The sequence below is a fragment of the Pleuronectes platessa genome, chromosome 17, assembly GCF_947347685.1.
Source record: "Pleuronectes platessa chromosome 17, fPlePla1.1, whole genome shotgun sequence".
Lineage (NCBI taxonomy): Eukaryota > Metazoa > Chordata > Actinopteri > Pleuronectiformes > Pleuronectidae > Pleuronectes > Pleuronectes platessa.
This window is the reverse complement of record NC_070642.1, coordinates 18,562,379-18,582,840: the sequence shown is the minus strand read 5'-3', so window position 1 is coordinate 18,582,840 and position 20,462 is coordinate 18,562,379. Positions and strand designations below refer to the sequence as shown.

At 41.8% G+C, this 20,462-nt stretch overlaps 1 protein-coding gene across 1 annotated transcript; it reads right to left on the bottom strand.

The window, feature by feature from the left end:
* Positions 1-6,586: 6,586 nt before the first annotated feature.
* Positions 6,587-12,734, bottom strand: LOC128459840 (uncharacterized). The gene is made up of 10 exons (XM_053444767.1): positions 12,595-12,734; positions 9,726-9,804; positions 9,569-9,626; positions 9,428-9,461; positions 9,272-9,313; positions 9,089-9,118; positions 8,831-9,002; positions 8,429-8,547; positions 7,444-7,621; positions 6,587-6,872 (listed from the first exon to the last, which is right to left on the bottom strand). The coding sequence occupies exons 3-10, from the start codon at positions 9,578-9,580 to the stop codon at positions 6,776-6,778; spliced, it is 684 nt and encodes a 227-aa protein (XP_053300742.1). The 5' UTR covers positions 9,581-9,626; positions 9,726-9,804; positions 12,595-12,734; the 3' UTR covers positions 6,587-6,775.
* Positions 12,735-20,462: the final 7,728 nt, after the last annotated feature.

The window sequence follows — 20,462 nt, the reverse complement described above, 5'->3', positions numbered from 1 at the left end:
TTTCTGCTTCATCACATGAGGCTCAGTGAAGGGACCGGACAGGGGGCGCTGGCACGTCCTACAGCAAGGACTTACATTTAAATCCATAATGTGCAGAGTACAGTGCTTTTCACTTCAACACGGCTGCTCCTCCCTGATATTGCGCATTATGAATCATTTCATTGTAAACATCCCGGAGTAGTGCTCCAAATTCCAGATTTGGTTCAACAGCCCGGAGTGGTTTGTGCGTTGGAAGCTCTGCCGTGGTGCAGAATACAACTGAAACTATTCTGGTGGGAGGAGGGAAAAAACAACAAAACGCATTCACTTGCAGCGATATCACAGTCAATGTTTAATAATGTGAACAAGAGAGGAGAAGTAATACATGTATGAATCCTCCCTCTTCCCCTCAAACAAACGTGTAAGTACACAGGGACACATGCACATGAACGCTCCCCTCGTGGCACAAGCTCCAGCACCATGACAGGAGGATGTCTCACTCCGGGTGTGCGCTATTGCATTGTCAGACTCGTGTGACAGATATTAATGTCATGGTGGAACATGATAGATGGAATTTCTTTTCGGATGCTGCTCTCTATCTCCGGCTCCGTCTCCCCGAGCCTGGCACGCCGCAGACAGGCCTTTAATGAGCTCTGGAAGCATCCATTTCCGCTGACAGCCTTTCCTCGGCGGCCTCTTTGCCTAAAAAACGGTCTGACGGGCGCCGACTGCCTGGGAGACGGGGGGGGGAAGTGTGTGACAGAACACCCAGATGTCTTGTACCCGACAAAGGGAAGCGTGTAGTCAATGAGGCCGTCTTTTTGTTTGCTTTAATAATGAAAGATAGACCTGCATTTTGATTTGAACACACTGGTGCAGTGTCTGTTCTAAACCTGCCTATCTGGAATGGTATGTTTGCTCGGCCTTGCCAAAACTCCGTAGCAGAAGTATTACTATTATTGAGTCTTTCTTCCAGCTGTTGTACAACAAACTTATTCATTGTTCATGTACTGGCCGTTGTGTGCAGAGCAATGAACAGTCTATGATTCAGAGTGAAGGTAGACAACTTTGTTCTCATCCTACCTGGTTTATCTGCAATGAATATTATTATAGTCAATGTTTTTTTATCCAATGAAACAACATTTGCTTCGTTCCTGTTTATATGTGGGGCTTCACACAAGTTGCTCATCCTTTAAGGGTCATGGGGTCAAAGAAGAAATATCTCTCTCTCATTTTACAGTTGAAACTATAGACTTTAACATGAAGGTCATGTACTTGTAATCAAATTTTTGGTGAAGATTATTATAGTCAATGGTTTTTTTATCCGATGAAACTAAATTTGCTTTGTTCCTGTCTACACCTGGGGCTTCTTACAAGTTTGAGAGATTTAGTGAACTTGGGTAGGGCTGCAAAACGAGTTGGGCACCACCGACATGACAGAGCTCCGATTAAAAAATAATGACGCCTTGTTAAAAACGACGCCACCTGTTCATTAATTAGACGCCGACGAAAACCTCGGTATGAGCATCATCGTGTTTATCCTCATTTCTGTCTCCTCACTTGCTCTTTCCACGCCCGTGATAATGACAGTGCAATATGTTTACGACACCATTTCCTCCATTATTCATGTGTGAGAAAACCGTGAAGCCACCATTGGTCTGTAATTTTTTTTAATTCTTTTAATATCTATTCTATCCAGTATATTTTGAATGTCTTTAAAGTGTCGGCGGAACCCAGAGAACAACTTTATGATAATTAAATGCTCCTTCGTCAGCCATCATGTTTGAACCCAGAACCGTCTTGTTCTGAGCCCACAGTAACCACTGCACCACCGTACCAACCAGTCCAGATAACATCCTTCATCTATACTGCTCATCCTTTAAGGGTCATGGGTTTAAACATGACACAAAGTGCAATAAACTTTCTGTCTTGGAATTTGCATATAGGCCTTCATTCCTTCAACATACTCAAAGACAAAGGTAAAGTGCTTTAGGTTGAACTGAATGAATCGGTGTCATTCGCAAACAGGAATGTAAATGTAAATTAATGTCATTCTTGAACGGTATTTGGCCTTTATGATGTTAAATGTTGAGAATGCCGATTCGCGACTTATGTAGATTCAAGGAGGACCTGTTCTCCCAGGCTGAAGCCATCAAAACGATCACTGAAGTTTCCAATCAGTTTTTGGATGAACTCAACATGAGAAGAAATATCTCTCTCTCATTTTACATTTGAAACTATAGACATGTTTTGCTGATTATGTTCTTTTACATGAAGGTCAGGTACTTGTATCCTAATTTTTGGTGTGGCTGAAATTTCATTAAAACTTGAACTTCACAAAGTCATAAATGTTTTGGACTATTTCCCCGTCTCATATTCTCCTTGGTGACAAAAAGTCGTCCTTCATCCAGCTCAAGTCTCTGCTGTTGATGTGTCCTTGAAAAAGACCAGTGGCTCAGACATTTGTGCTCATCCTACCTGGTTTATCTGCAATGAAGATTATTATAGTCAATGTTTCTTTATCAAATTAAACTAAATTTGCTTTGTTCCTGTTTACACCTGGGGCTTCATACAAGTTTGAGAGACTGACTGAACTGGTATGGGTGTGCAGAATGAGTTGGGCACCACCGACATGACAGAGCTCCGATTAAAACATAATGACGCCTTGTTAAAAACGACGCCACCTGTTCATTAATTAGACGCAGACGAAAACCTCGGTATGAGCATCATCGTGTTTATCCTCATTTCTGTCTCCTCACTTGCTCTTTCCACTGCCCGTGATAATGACAGTGCAATATGTTTACGACACCATTTCCTCCATTATTCATGTGTGAGAAAACCGTGAAGCCACCATTGGTCTGTAAATTTTTTTAATTATTTTAATATCTATTCTATCCAGTATATTCTGAATGTCTTTAAAGTGTCGGCGGAACCCAGAGAACAACTTTATGATAATTAAATGCTCCTTCGTCAGCCATCATGTTTGAACCCAGAGCCGTCTTGTTCTGAGCCCACAGTAACCACTGCACCACCGTACCAACCAGTCCAGATAACATCCTTCATCTATACTGCTCATCCTTTAAGGGTCATGGGTTTAAACATGACACAAAGTGCAATAAACATTCTGTCTTGGAATTTGCATATAGGCCTTCATTCCTTCAACATAATCAAAGACAAACGTAAAGTGCTTTAGGTTGAACTGAATGAATCGGTGTCATTCGCAAACAGGAATGTAAATGTAAATTAATGTCATTCTTGAACGGTATTTGGCCTTTATGATGTTAAATGTTGAGAATGCCGATTCGCGACTTATGTAGATTCAAGGAGGACCTGTTCTCCCAGGCTGAAGCCATCAAAACGATCACTGAAGTTTCCAATCAGTTTTTGGATGAACTCAACATGAGAAGAAATATCTCTCTCTCATTTTACATTTGAAACTATAGACATGTTTTGCTGATTATGTTCTTTTACATGAAGGTCAGGTACTTGTATCCTAATTTTTGGTGTGGCTGAAATTTCATTAAAACTTGAACTTCACAAAGTCATTCATGTTTTGGACTATTTCCCGTCTCATATTCTCCTCGTGACAAAAAGTCGTCCTTCATCCAGCTCAAGTCTCTGCTGTTGATGTGCCATTGAAAAAGACCAGTGGCTCAGACATTTGTGCTCATCCTACCTGGTTTATCTGCAATGAAGATTATTATAGTCAATGTTTCTTTATCAAATTAAACTAAATTTGCTTTGTTCCTGTTTACACCTGGGGCTTCATACAAGTTTGAGAGACTGACTGAACTGGTATGGGTGTGCAGAATGAGTTGGGCACCACCGACATGACAGAGCTCCGATTAAAACATAATGACGCCTTGTTAAAAACGACGCCACCTGTTCATTAATTAGACGCAGACGAAAACCTCGGTATGAGCATCATCGTGTTTATCCTCATTTCTGTCTCCTCACTTGCTCTTTCCACGCCCGTGATAATGACAGTGCAATATGTTTACGACACCATTTCCTCCATTATTTATGTGTGAGAAAACCGTGAAGTCACCATTGGTCTGTAAATGTTTTTAATTCTTTTAATATCTATTCTATCCAGTATATTCTGAATGTCTTTAAAGTGTCGGCGGAACCCAGAGAACAACTTTATGATAATTAAATGCTCCTTCGTCAGCCACCATGTTTGAACCCAGAACCGTCTTGTTCTGAGCCCACAGTAACCACTGCACCACCGTACCAACCAGTCCAGAAAACATCCTTCATCTATACTGCTCATCCTTTAAGGGTCATGGGTTTAAACATGACACAAAGTGCAATAAACATTCTGTCTTGGAATTTGCATATAGGCCTTCATTCCTTTAACATAATCAAAGACAAACGTAAAGTGCTTTAGGTTGAACTGAATGAATCGGTGTCATTCGCAAACAGGAATGTAAATGTAAATTAATGTCATTCTTGAACGGTATTTGGCCTTTATGATGTTAAATGTTGAGAATGCCGATTCGCAGCTTGTGTAGATTCAAGGAGGACCTGTTCTCCCAGGCTGAAGCCATCAAAACGATCACTGAAGTTTCCAATCAGTTTTTGGATGAACTCAACATGAGAAGAAATATCTCTCTCTCATTTTACATTTGAAACTATAGACATGTTTTGCTGATTATGTTCTTTTACATGAAGGTCAGGTACTTGTATCCTAATTTTTGGTGTGGCTGAAATTTCATTAAAACTTGAACTTCACAAAGTCATTAATGTTTTGGACTATTTCCCGTCTCATATTCTCCTCGGTGACAAAAAGTCGTCCTTCATCCAGCTCAAGTCTCTGCTGTTGATGTGTCCTTGAAAAAGACCAGTGGCTCAGACATTTGTGCTCATCCTACCTGGTTTATCTGCAATGAAGATTATTATAGTCAATGTTTCTTTATCAAATTAAACTAAATTTGCTTTGGTCCTGTTTACACCTGGGGCTTCATACAAGTTTGAGAGACTGACTGAACTGGTATGGGTGTGCAGAATGGGTTGGGCACCACCGACGTGACAGAGCTCCGATTAAAAAATAATGACGCCATGATAAAAACGACGCCACCTGTTCATTAATTAGACGCAGACGAAAACCTCGGTATGAGCATCATCGTGTTTATCCTCATTTCTGTCTCCTCACTTGCTCTTTCCACGCCCGTGATAATGACAGTGCAATATGTTTACGACACAATCTCCTCCATTATTCATGTGTGAGAACAACGTGAAGCCGCCGTGTGACAGACAGCAGTGTTAATCAGTTCTTAATAAGTGTTGTCTGGGCTGATTACCTGTCTGTTAAAGGAAAATGATCACTGATAAGAGGAAAGGGAAATTCGTCTGCTACTGAATGAGACCTGCTCTACTTCTAAATATACAAATACAAACATGTTTACTCAGATAGTTATGTCCATCTTGCAGAGAAATATATTTTGTGATTAATTGTTGTTTATTCTAACAAAAATAGATGCTCTCAAAGAAGAAGAAAATCAAAAGTACCAGTCATTTTCACATGTTAACGAGACATAAAGAGAAAGAGCTGTTGAATTCTTAGGGTTTTCAAAGTAAAATGACTCACACCAGTGTATTACTGCACTTAATATCCAGCCTCCTTATTCTTCCTGTATAAGACGAAGCAGCAGTTTCTCACCTCCTGCCTGTGCTGCTGCAGTTCTACAGTAAAACCAACCTGACACCTAGTGGTAGAAACAGTCAACAGCTACTGTATTCCACTGGATTTGTTCTCTTTTACATCAAGGTTCTGTTTTGATCCCGGGCAGGAAGTTCTCCTCTCCGTCCTCCTGGTGCTCACAGGTCAGGATTAATTACAGGACAGCCCCCACCCCCCCCCCCCCCCCCACCCCACCCCTGTGGCTGAAGGGATCCAGTAATTCAGACTAGAGGACCTGGGGATCAAACCATTGACCCTCTGGTTAGTGGACGGCCCTCTCTACCTTCCTGAGCACAAGCCTCACATGTAGCTCAAAGCATTAGGCCACAGTCTAAGTCTTTTGTGTTTGGAGTTTGCAAGTTTTTTCACATTCCTACAGTTCATCTAAGCATCTTTCTTTCTCATGCCTCACTCACACACTGTGTGTTCGCGTTACAGCATCTCAGCATCCATCCCCCTAAGGAATGGGAATGGGGATCGAACCCCCGACCTTCTAGTTAGTTGACAACCTCTCACCCCAGACGAGGACATGGAACATACGCTGATAATACAGATGATTACTGCTACTGCTGTACATGTGCTTGTCAGTGTCCACATGGAGGTTTTCAGATTTAGATTCACTGACTTTTCCTCATTCCCCCAGCGACCCGGCACCTCCCACCGTCTGTGCCTCGTGCCATCTGTTGACATATACTATGGCTGCACTGCTCACACCGAACCACAGCTCCACGTAAGCCTGTGAGCCCATTAGCGCACCGCAAACAAGCTGAGCAGCGTGGAACTTAATGAGAAAAGACATTTCATATTTTTTTGGGATCATTTTATTGTATTGATAGTGATTTGTCTTCAACAGTCGTCATCACACGAGATCAGGAAAAGAAAAAGAAAAAGCACCTAATAGGTATTTTCTACTGAAGATAAAAATTTGGATCCACAACGGGAAAATAATCAATTTAAATGATAAAATTACCACAAGTTTACCGTGACAAAGGCAGATTTCTGTGTGCTTCTCAATCAGGAGAAGCAAATCATATAATCAAACGAGAAAAGACATAGCAGATCAAAATTGGAAAGGGGTCCTCTCTCGCCGCGGCACATCAGTGCTGCCATGGATCACCCGCACGGGCATCCAAACCGCACTTTATAGTTGAGGCATTCGCCATCTATCTGGTCCACCATTCGGCAAACTAATCCCTCAGATGGGTTGTAGCTGAAAAAGAAACCAAGGTCATGATGAATCAGTCAAATATCAAGAAATCATTTTTTTCTTTTTCGCTTTAACAGGATTTAAAACAAAACTTGTTACCTCTGCCAAGAATGATATGATTTTATTGGTTTGTCAGTCTGTCGGTTGGGCAACGTCAAAACTACTGAACTGATTTTATTATTATATTTGATCCCAATACATGTAAATGCAATAAGGTGATAATGTATAACGGTACAGACACTCAGAGTGCCCTTCTAGTTTTGATTTCATTATCATTTAACCCTAAATGTAAAAAAATAAATAAAAAAACTCAAAAATAAATAAATAATACACAGCATTCAATCTGTGTGGCCATGTTTCTTGCCCCTCAGACCACACAGGAAGTGGAAGTAGGTGGTTTTCTCCTGGGGCTCATTAAAATGTCATCTAATGTAAATGTGTTTACAAAGTTTCCCTTCACTGTTTCAGCAGCAGCTCTGTGGCGGTTTATCCTGATGATTATGAAACTTTGTTTGATGGTCATTAATTACCACATAGAGATTATTATCTCTCTTCTCTTATCACAGAAACTTACTGGTAGAAGTTCTCCCCTGTGCTGATGGCCGGGGTCAGGGTGTCAGTGGTGACAGCCTCGATGTACGTCGGGCTGTCACAGATCTCTCCTGGGTTTTCTGTCTTCAGGTCACTCAAACGCTCCCAGTCCCCTGTCCCAGAGGGAAGGTCCCGGTCGTACCAGTTGGTCCAGCACACGCCTGGAAGCGACAAAACAAGAGAGGTTACGACTGCACGGCGGGAAACAACTTAACTCTGCACGTGTGGAGCGTGCTCACACAGTACCTCCGCCCAGGGCCGGTCTTTCCTACAGGCGAAATAGGCGGTAGCCTAGGGCGCCACTCAGAGGGGGGCACCAAAAACTGCGCCCCTTCTATATGTGGTATGGCCAAAAATATTGTATTTAATTACTTTAACAGTAATTTAAGTAGTTTCAGTAGAGAAATCAGTTAATGACAGCAGCACTGAGGTGGAACGTTTGGCACGGGAGCAGTTGCACCCTGTACTGTCAGATGCAGTCTGGATGAGGAAGTGAATGCTCTGTGTCTTTACTGCTGCTGCATTCATCCTGTATTCTACAGGTTAGTAGTGGGTGAGAGTCACCTACGTTAGCTCCTAAAGCTTCGCTTGATCACCACGGGTGTCATTGAGACATATTGATGTTGTTTTGATTATCTACTTAGACTGGTAAAACTTAGAAACTCCGCTGGGCAGTGAGGGGAGACACTCGCGCACTAGGATGGCAGGGCTACGTTCGCCTGTATAGGTGTTTATTTTACCTGCACGTCGTCTTGCAGGCGTCGCGATAGTATATTGTTTACTTTACAGTGTGTAGTTCAGCTCCGACACACACAGACTCTGTAATTCATGTATTGTTATTGTGCCTTATAAAGACCAGTTATAAGCTAATGTTCAATAGGTCTATATTGTAAATGTTTATATTTCTTCATGAGTGATAATGTATATTAAGATGTTTGGAGGAAAGAGACGCCAGGAGTGAAGCTTGCCTGGAGCGCCAGATGTGCAGAACGGGGAATGGCAGCTGAAGCGAATGTGATAATCGTTGCACATCTTCGTGATCTTCTGGTCCTTGTTCCTGCAGACGAATCCTGAGGCTGTGTCGCTTCTGACAAAACAAACAAAGAGAGATAATTACTGAGGACAATAAACTGGATAGAAATCAACTTTTTAAAAACGTTTTTTTTTTTAAGTTGCAGTGTAATACAACAAATGAATTTAATAAAAGTTCCACATTGTTCCATATCTCTATCTGTAATATTGGCACATAGCTCAGAGTCAATATCAGAAGTCATTAACTTATCAATACATGTTTCCAGCTCAATAGGCTCATCAAGACAAAACACAAACGGTAACTAGCGTATCTAAAAGGCTAATTGCATAATACTTACTTGAAAATCACATCCCCGGCTGCAGCCGCACTGAGACCAGTCAGAGTTTTGGCCTCGATTTGGATTGGTTTGAGGCAGATCTTTCCTGGGTTCTCAATACGAAGTAAGGAGAACACTTCCCAGTCTCCAGTTCCAGAGGGGTCATCTCTGTCAAACCAGTCCGTCCAGCATTCTGGAACAAGGTATTTCATTTTAGAAGTTGAGTCATTTGTACAAGTTATTCTGAAATGTCCAAAAAGAGATTCTGAAGGTTCTCACGGATGTGGGTTGCATAGTCGCAGGGAAATTCTGGATTGAGGTAAAAACAAAGAAATGTGTGTGTCAGACTGTTCCGTGCAAAGTGAACCACAGAATCGTTTAGTTTGTACTTTATATGCTTATAAATTCGGTTTACTGCATTCAACAACACCTGATCAGACGTGAGACAAAGACTGTGCTTACTGGGCTCCAGTTGGTTGGCCTCCAGGCTCCGCTGGTTGCTCTCTGGTCAAGATATCAGAACAATGTTGTGTATTTGTGATTCTGCCCATACATTGTAATGCCATCAATATATTGTACAAATGATCGCGGTCTTTGCAGGTGAAGAGATAAACTTACCCAAAACCAATCCTGCAACAATCGCCACACACAACTATATGAGGGAAACCATGGATTTAGAAAGGTTGCACTTATATTTTCTATATGCACAAACTGTGCATATAGGAAACTTAATAGACATAATACAGAGTTATACATTACCAATTTGATCATGATTGCAGACGATAGTGGAGCTTGAGACCGGCGATTCCTAGCGGAGCTGTTGGTAGTTATAAAAATAAAGAAGAGAATAAAATGACAAATTTGTGCATTATCAAAATTAATTATTTTACTTTTTTTTTTTATTAATGCCACTTACCGTAGTTGTTTCTGTTGTTCTCACCCACAGAACTTCTCAGAAGAACAAGGACCGTGTCTGGACTGAAAATATCTCCCACCTTAAATACAGTGTCCAACACAACAGGGAAGACAATGAAGACAATTCATTTTCTCTGAAAGGAGCTGAAAGGCTCAATAGGACGCAGGGAATGTGTAAGTCGTTTACACTCATGAGGGATTCGGTTCATCGACCGAGATTTAACCCAGAAAACCACCTGAGCCGTGAGGAGAGGTGGGGGTGTGGTCATCTAATGTTTATTTACTTAAAAAAAAAAAAAAAAAAACTGCTGCCCTTCTGACATCACACATCGACGTATAAATAGATGTCACATGACGAGCGTTCACCTTTGCAGAATGCCTGGTGGCGGCTGAACGTGCACAGCTGCATGAAATGCCAAAATCCAGATGTAAATTTAGCTTCCTCTTGGGATCTGTCATGATATCTGTGCAATTAAAAAAATAAAGGATGTTTCGAGTGCGAGAGGCTGAAAGGAGTCAGTTCACTGCACCTGGACTCCGAGTCAACACCCTGTGAGAAGCTGTTTGTGTGACGATTTATCTCGTAAGAACAAAATGCTCTGATGCCCCATCAGAGCATTTTAACTAAACAGGTTTTTATAGAGATCTTCCCAGACATTGACGATGACCTTTCCGTGCAGTGTCCCTTCAGCTCCTTGACGAAGAAGAGGGGACGATCCTTCACAGGGAGCTCGGTGTTATCTAAAAGTGCACTAATCTTTTTTGATATATTGTCAGGGTCAAATTTTAGAGGTTGATCCGTAGACTGTATATATATAGATGGACGACATGATGGCTCCAAAGTCAAAGCATCAAAATCATGGAGTTTAACATGGAGACTCGGTGCTCGACACAAGGGGACTGAAGTCTCTAATAATCCCATAACATCAATTACAGATGCATCACCAGGGCTTTGCTTTACACCAGAAGAGTTAAAGCGTAAAGAGGCTTCGGATGCTTCTGCCAAGGAGAAAAAACAGCACGTACGGGCAATTTGTTTAATTTGCTGACCTGATGTTAAATGTCAAATGATGATACAGAAAGAAAAAGATATGCAGCTGAGGATTTAAGCCGCATTCGAAAAATGTATATTCAGAGAGGCATAGCATGTTAGAATGCAGTGGTGGAGAGGGATTAAGTAAATTGACTCAAGTACTGTACAATTTAGAATTCTTATTGTACTGTTAGTTTTTGATATACAAATTAGTGCTGTCAAACGATTAAAATATTTAATCGCGATTAATCGCATTTATGTCATAGTTAACTCAAAATTAATCGCGATTAATCGCAATTTTTATCTATTCTAAACGTCCCTTCATTTATTTTTTTCTCCCAAATTTGTTTTTCGTTTTAATGCTCTTATCAACATGGAAAAGTGGATTGGCTTGCTTTATGCAAATGTTTTATTTTATGGAAAAACAACATTGCCGAACAGGGCGCTACAAACTAAAATTATAAAGTGCACATTTCAGGTAAACAAGGACTCGGCCTATAGTGCAGTTAAACCATGGCTTAATATTTTCTTTTTTTCAAGTTTGCTGTGAACATAGCAGTCAGGCCTCTTATTTCAGAAACAATGAACCGTAACAGTTAGGTTACCAATAAAAGGTAAGCCTACTACTTCTTTGCTTTCAGCCAGCTACTCAAACAGACAAGCAACAAAATAACAAACAAACAAAATGCACAGGCAAGTGTCGGCCTACTTTGAAATAAATTAAACACAGAACTTTGAGTCCTCCCCATATTTGTGGAAAATGTATGAAATAAGAGGTACCCTATTTTGAAATAAATTAAAACATATAGCTACAGCCTAATAGCTTAAACATATATATTTTAGTTGCCGAAATATTAAAACAAAAAGCGAGAGCAGGTCAGACTGGAGGCGAACACAGATACTGAATCTAGGTAAAAACCAATTGCAGCTTCTGCTCTGATCAAGACGCTGCTGCGCTGATCTCTGAGCAGCTGAGACCAGAGGAACTCTGTGTTTTCACTGTTTCCATAGTTAAGAAGCAGTCAGTCACTGAGCAGCTCCTTAACGTGAACGAGCTCTGGTCTCACTGTGTCTCTCTGAGCGAGTGAGCGGGGGCGGGGGGCGGAGCCGCCGGACCGGTGCGCTATCTGGGAGGACACACACACACACACAATCTGGGAGGACACACACACACACACACACAGAGACACACACACTCGCCCGCTCCTGGTACTTCATGACGGCCTGATACGATGATGTTTTAAAAAATGATTGTGACTTAGTCAACCACCAACCAAAAGCGTGTGTCACACGGCGAAAGCGTGAGAGTTGGCAGCTCTGACAAAAAATTTACGGCGTTAAAATGGGTTTGCGTTAACGCCGTTAATAACGCGTTTAACTGACAGCACTAATACAAACATATACAAAGCAAAGTAAATCAACCTACACAGTATACCAAACAGTATTTGGAGATTAATCCCATGATGAGCATTGACGTTTAAAATGCATTAAATAAATTCATCCTTCGCCAAAGGAGACGATGTTGTCATAACTCCACTGTGCATTGTCCTATCACCACCAAACTTCTGAACAGCTCATTATTTACATTTTTTGGGCAAAAGGCAAAACGCAAGCAACACTTGGCCACTCAGTGCTGCTTTGCAGTCCTAAACATTTTAGAAATTGTATTTTATAGTTGGTACTTTCAAGGGTTGAGCAATCCTGGTTATTATTAACAATGATTATTTATTTATATTCCAAAAATCTTAAAAAAAAATTGTACATATTAAAAGTATTCTTAAAAGTCATTATTACTCCTATTAACTGACAGGAGGGGAAGTTTCCAGGTTTGTCTTACCGTGGTAGGAACTGAAGTGCAGCAGCTTTGTGTTGGAGGAGACGTTTCACCGCACGCTTCCGACCGATTGGCTCTGTCTTCCATTTGTGTGGACGACTCAGGTCTCTGTCTCACAGTGTCCCTGTTCGCTTCTTTTATCCTCTGCTCAGTCAGCACATTCTCGTTCTGGTCCTTGTGACCAAACTGGTTTCTGTAACGGAACATTCCAGCCTCTATACACTGTGTGATTAACTGAGAGTTACAGATGGAGACTGCGATTACAATCTGAGACCGTTCGGGTTGAACTGAATGAACCAGTTTCGTTCTCAAACAGGAAATTTAAATTTAAAAGAAAGTCATTCTTGAACGGTATTTGGCCTTTATGATGTTAAGTGTTGAGAATGCGGATTCGCGACTTATGTGGATCCAAGGAGGACCTGTTCTCCCAGGCTGAAGTCATCAAAACAATCACTGAAGTTTCCAATCAGTTTCTGTATGAACTCAACATGAGAAGAAATATCTCTCTCTCATTTTTACATTTGAAATTATAGACATGTTTTGTACTTTTACATGAAGGTCATGTACTTGTATCCTAATTTTTGGTGTGGCTGCAATTTCATTAAAACTTGAACTTCACAAAGTCATTAATTTCCCGTCTCATATTCTCCTCGGTGACAAAAAGTTGTCCTTCATCCAGCTCAAGTCTCTACTGTTGATGTGTCCTTGAAAAAGACCAGTGGCTCAGACATGCCCCCGAGTGGGGTGCCTAGGCACTCAGTCATTTCAAATTAATGCAAAAGTTTTGTTTTGTTTTCTAAACTGAACATAATGGTCTATAGAACAATTTTGGTCTGAGGGCCAAGAAACCAGATTTAAAAAAAATTGGTTTTGGGCCCATTTTCTAAAATGGCCAAAATCGGAAATATATATTTTTTAAAAGGTCTTAATTTTCTTACATTTGCTATGATATATTATTTGTTATTGCTATTGCAAGTCAGTACTATGTTGGGAATGAACTTTTGCTCAAATATTCATACCTTTTTTTTTTATAAATAATTTTAATAGCTATAGTAACTTTGGAGAATGTCCTGAGTATTTTGAATAAGGGAAGGTGTTTATTATTTATTCCATTTCATATACAGTAATTTGAAGTAAGAATATTTTACAATCTTTCAATTCATGCCCTTTAGTTATTTATCTTCTATTCCTCATTTCACTATTTTCTCTATTCTACTGCTTGGATAGATTAAAGTTCATTCGTCTTTCTTCCTCATTCGGAAAGTCCATTCAGTCCATGTAGGATGAGTGAATAAATGCCTGAAGAATATAGTAATTCAATCAGTAATGCCCCCAGTAATCAAAATTCACTAAACCACTTGGCTCTTTACGGTTTAAGTTCTCATTGTACTGTTTGAAGTAACTGCATAAGTTGCACTGAACAATGAAAGTAAGTATTCCTTCTATTACTTCTACTGCTGAACCAACCCTAAAAGGGTGAAAGACTAAATGTAACAGGTATTATGAGATGCTATGCATTCTTTGCCAAAACCAAATAACGGAAAAACTTGTTTGCCCTGTTGCTAATCCAATTGTCAGTCGTAGAGAGGGAGCATACACAGATCTTATCAGCCTTGCACGTCAGTTTCGAACAATTGGTGCTGCTCCCCACCCAAATTTAGAACTTCCAGATGAAGAATCCATCAGAATGGTGTTGTAAGCTTTACCAGCCAACAACACTTGACAATGCAAAAAAAAAATATTCTGAAGGATTGACTCCTGCCACAAGAAGATCCTGCCAAACTGGTGCACCTTTAAATCGTAAAATATGTATCTTCTGTGGTGATGAAACAAATAGAGCAGACCATTCTTTCCAGAAGGTAGAGCTATCCCATCAGACACACGACATGGCAGTCGCACTGGGGGAAGATCGAATTGTGGCACTCCTTTCAGAGGGAGATCTTGTCATTATTGAGGCCAAGTATCATCGCAATTGCTACACAGGGTTCAAACGTCGTTACAATGCAATTTGTAAACGAGATACAGCTAGTGAAGACTTTGAAGTCACAGCCGAAAATGAGTTGCTCCAATTCATACAGGAAGAAATTGCTGGAGGTCGCAACATCTTTGCATTACAAGATCTGACCAATATGATGCCGGAGCGATTGGAACAAGGTACCTGTGATGGTTCATTGACTGCAAAGAATCATCAGTTCCACAACATATGAAGTATTTCTTCCGTTATCTCCTTTCAGGACCCAAATCATCACCCGAACAGGAAAATTCTCGGGAGATACTCTCTGTGAGTCAGATGACCATGCTAAATATGACTTCTCTTTCCTCAAACTTGTATTATGAGCCTCCACTAGCAGTGTTCCTGGCCCTCGAACTGCATTCGCAAACAAGAAGCAAGAAGTTGGTCGAACTCTTACACAAATATAATCTGAGCGTGTCATATAAGAAGGTCCTCAGCATTAAAGCTAGCTTTGCAGAGGCTATTGGAGATCGAACAACATCACAAAAAATATTTTTTCATACAAATTTGCATCAGCGCATATTCACAGTTGCAGCCCTGGATAACCTGGATCATGATACCACATCACGTACTGCTACCTCATCCTTCCATGGAACTGGGATTTCACTTTTTCAGTTTCCTACAACACAGAAGCCTGGTCTGGACCAAGAATGTCTACGCATAAACTCACATACAGAAGCAGGTAGCAGTGGACCAATCCTGTCTCACTCGTATACATATGGGTTATATCGGTCATTGGATAAAGATATCAGTTGCTACTCCTGATCCTGAATCAATACATACTTATTATGTTCAGATCAGATAATCTGATCAAGAATTATAACAGCTACCATATTTTATTAAGGCTGGTGGTAGGTTCGGAGCCAACAACGCCCCCTAGAGGGCAATTTTTTGACCGGCATGTCTGGCCCTCAGACCAAAATTGTTCTATAGACCCTTACAAACAACTTAGAAGTGAAAACGAAAAAACGGTCTGACGGGCGCCGACTGCCTGGGAGACGGGGGGGAGTCTGTGACAGAACACCCAGATGTCTTGTACCCGACAAAGGGAAGCGTGTAGTCAATGAGGCCGTCTTTTTGTTTGCTTTAATAATGAAAGATAGACCTGCATTTTGATTTGAACACACTAGTGCAGTGTCTGTTCTAAACCTGCTTGTCTGGAATGGGCTGTTTGCTCGGCCTTGCCAAAACTCCGCAGCAGAAATATTACTATTATTGAATCTTCCTCCAGCTGTTGTACAACAAACTTATTCATTGTTCATGTGCTGGCCGTTGTGTGCAGAGCAATGAACAGTCTATGATTCAGAGTGAAGGTAGACAACTTTGTTCTCATCCTATGGTTTATCTGCAATAAATATTATTATAGTCAATGTTTTTTTATCCAATGAAACAACATTTGCTTCGTTCCTGTTTATATGTGAGGCTTCATACAAGTTGCTCATCCTTTAAGGGTCATGGGGTCAAAGAAGAAATATCTCTCTCTCATTTTACAGTTGAAACTATAGACTTTAACATGAAGGTCATGTACTTGTAATCAAATTTTTGGTGAAGATTATTATAGTCAATGGGTTTTTTTATCCGATGAAACTAAATTTGCTTTGTTCCTGTCTACACCTGGGGCTTCTTACAAGTTTGAGAGACTGACTGAACTGGTGTGGGTGTGCAGAATGAGTTGGGCACCACCGACATGACAGAGCTCCGATTAAAAAATAATGACGCCTTGTTAAAAACGACGCCACCTGTTCATTAATTAGACACAGACGAAAACCTCGGTATAAGCATCATCGTGTTTATCCTCATTTCTGTCTCCTCACTTGCTCTTTCCACAGCCCGTGATAATGACAGTGCAATATGTTTACGACACCATTTCCTCCATTATTCATGTGTGAGAACAACGTGAAGCCGCCGTGTGACAGACAGTGTTAATCAGTTCTTAATAAGTGTTGTCTGCGCTGATTACCTGTCTGTTAAAGGAAAATGATCACTGATAAGAGGAAAGGGAAATTCATCTGCTACTGAATGAGACCTGCTCTACTTCTAAATATACAAATACAAACATGTTTACTCGGATAGTTATGTCCATCTTGCAGAGAAATATATTTTGTGCATAACTGTTGTTTATTCTAACAAAAATAGATGCTCTCAAACAATAGGAAAATCAAAAGTACCAGTCATTTTCACATGTTAACGAGACATAAAGAGAAAGAGCTGTTGAATTCTTAGGGTTTTCAAAGTAAAATGAGTCACACCAGTGTATTACTGCACTTAATATCCAGCCTCCTTATTCTTCCTGTATACGCCGAAGCAGCAGTTTCTCACCTCCTGCCTGCGCTGCTGCAGTTCTACAGTAAAACCAACCTGACACCTAGTGGTAGAAACAGTCAACAGCTACTGTATTCCACTGGATTTGTTCTCTTTTACCTCAAGGTTCTGTTTTGATCCCGGGCAGAAAGTTCTCCTCTCGGTCCTTCTGGTGCTCACAGGTCAGGATTAATTACAGGACGTCCCCCATCCCCCCCACCCCACCCCTGTGGCTGAAGGGATCCAGTAATTCAGACTAGAGGACCTGGGGATCAAACCACTGACCCTCTGGTTAGTGGACGGCCCTCTCTACCTTCCTGAGCACAAGTCTCACATGTACCTCAAAGCATTAGGCCACAGTCTAAGTCTTTTGTGTTTGGAGTTTGCAAGTTTACCTGATGGATGTGGTGCTCTTTGCTCCCACGGCTCAAAGACGTGGTGGAAGGATGACCTGGAATCAATAACCTGAAATCAATAATCTGTCAATGATGCAGACACATTGAGAAGTATTACAGATGCCTGGAATTTTAATAGATGATGGTTTTGCATCAGGTTTAAGATGCATATGAAATGTAGAGACGGGGATCAAATTATTATGTAAATATATCTCAGGGGGCCAAACAGGTTTATTCTTATCACATCAGTTCTTTGATCACAAAAAACTTTCATAGGTTTTTTTAGTTTAGAGAAATGTCTGAAAATGTGTGAAAAAAATCCCCATTTAATTTAAATAACACCAGAAAAAAGAATTCACGTTAAAAATATGAATTCCTGAAATGATGGAAATGAAGATGAGTCATACACAACACAAGAGGGCGCTGGAGTTCCACTGGGGATCTTGCTATTTCTCATGACGCTCCATGAAGCTGAACATAAACAAAGGAGTTATCTGAACAGGTTTATTATTATGGGGATTCTGAAATTATACAAAGTGTGAGATATTAATTCTATATTTTCCAAAGTACCATGGGTTTTTGTTTTAGTGTGGTCACAATGTAGAAGAACCGAGCATTAGGAATTCCACAGCCACCCTGAGGACGGCCCAGTGTTTGGCGGAGGTCACCAAAGCGTGTTACTATTTCCTTTCTGCAGGATATTAACACCTGCATATCTGTCCATCACAGACCTCACACCTGAGGAAGTGAAATCATCCACTTCCTGCGAGCGTCCTCTCCCTCACCTCCCCGCTTTATTGTTCATCTCTGATGTGTGACGGCGTGCATCCGAGTGTCCCGGTGCTGACGCATGATTGGTAGAAGCACCCCACTCCACCCTGCGGCGCCGTCTCCTCCAGGAAGTGGGCATTTCTGCCCAGTTCCTGTCTTCCTCCATGACCCCGCAGTCAAACATGTGCATATTTGCAGACAGTGGAGCGACAGGAGAGGCACTTTAGATTCAGATGGAGGCCGAGCTTAATGGTTGCATTGGAGGGACAGTGATATCTGTTGATTTGTGTTTGATCGTGGCAGGAAGACGTGGAGGGAGTGGAGATTATGACTAAGAGAATAAGAGCATGGCAGGACTGGCGAGGGTTGCCTGAGGAACCGCCGGGTGAGGAGGCTGCAACCCAAGTCACACAGCTCTGTTTTGTTTTCAATGTTCAAGGAATCGTGTGGAGAGCCTGGCTGAGCTGCACAGTTATTAGATGCATTAATAGTGTTGGTTAATAATCTAGAAACCCAATCACAGCCCATAATTTGAGCATCAAATCTCTGTTTCTGTGGACCACTTCTTTCCCTTTGCCCCAGAACCAAAGGTGGGTCCATCTCCTTGTTCCCTCACCCGAGGAGTGAGAGAGAAAGAAATAGGGCCCGGGTGCAGGAGGGTAAATATTTGTTTGGGGACTCAGTGTTCAGCTCCGGCCCTCTGTGTGCCTCTTAAGAAAACTTTCTCCCGCACGGGAGCAACCAAAGCAAACACTCCCACATCACGCCGTCTGGCTCGCCGTGGACCCTCGCGTGTTTGTTTGTTCAGACGACAGCCATGACAGACGGAGGAACCCTGAGACAGAAGAAAACTGATGAAGGAGAGAGGCAGAGAGCGAGATTTGGAGAGAAATAGGCGGAGGAGGAGGAAGAGGAGGAGGAGGAGGTCGAGCTGAGACAGAGGAGCGATGGAGGACTACATCACAGATGGTGCGCTTGTCCTATTCCCAAAAGCTTTGGTCTCCACAGACATGGGTCAAACAGTATTTAAGAATAATTCTCAGCATATGCTAAAATAAGCTCGATGTGAGCAAAAGACGAAATGCAACACAAAGAACATCGATATCAACAGGAAAGAGAAAAAGTTCGGGACGCTTCCCTGTTGCGATATTTTTTAGGGTCCTTGTTTGGGGGCAATCGCGCGATTGATACTCACTGTTGGTATTTGTTATAAAACTGAAGAATTGTCTGCAGCAAATTCGGGTTTTGTACTTTATTCTTTTGATTTGGATGCAAATGATTTGGATGAAAACTAGTATTTTAAGGCAACTATCAATCTGTTTCTCTCAGTGTGTTTCTTTTTTCGTGTTTCGTGTGTGTGTGTCTGTGAGTGTGAGGGTGAGTGTGTGGGAGTGTGTGTCTGCCCCCCCTCGTCTCTCCTCGGCTCAGGCCCATTTTGTTGTGTGTGTGGGGAGCAGGGGAGTTTGAAGGAGCAGATCAGAGGACGCTGTAGAGGCTCACTGAGCACTGGGGTGAGATTAGCTCCCTCACAGAGGAATCAAGCTGACCTGGGAGGCATGCCATCAGAAGGACAGATGGATGAGAACTATTGACCCGCTGACCTGCATCAGATTCTCACTAACTCATGCTAATTCGCATGCAAATGGGTACAAATACCCGCTCTGACTTTTTTGTCCCCTTCCCTGTGTCGACTCCGTTCCCCTGCTTCTCTCTTTTTTAACCGCTTTCGCTCCTATTCCACAAAACACACTCTGCATTTGTGAGTACACACCCATGCAGTGCCACGTAAACACACACATACACACACACAGACACACAAACACACGCACACACACAGCAACATACAAACACATTCTCCCTTGTGGCGTGCCCTCATGGTGGTCGGTTGCACTTCTAAAGGCTTAATCTGTCGGTCCCACCTCCCTGGTTAAGAGAACAAAGGCACCTCTCCCCTGACACAAAGGGAGCTCACACACCCCTACACACACGTCCGATTCCAGCCCCAGACGGACCACCCATCCTTGAAGACCACTGCCTCACACAGAGCGCGGCTGTGTATCAATGACCGAGAGTGTCAAGGAACTCTACTTATCTCGTTCAAGGCATTAAAGTCTCTTCTACCAGTTCTTTCCCAGAGTGGGCAGTTCACACACTCTTTGGGGGCATTTTGTTTGTGTGGTGGAAAAGGCGATCAAGGGACAGCATGTCGAGGAGTCCCCGGCAGGCTTTGATCCGAAGGTCTGCCGGGAGACGCGGTCTCCGCGGTGGAGAGATTAGAGCGTCTCACCGCCGAACACAATTATTACCATTCTGGAGAAGAAAAGGATGGAATAGTCAGTTCTTTAAAGAGCAACAACTCACGACAACCACTTTAAAAGGTCAATGGAAGC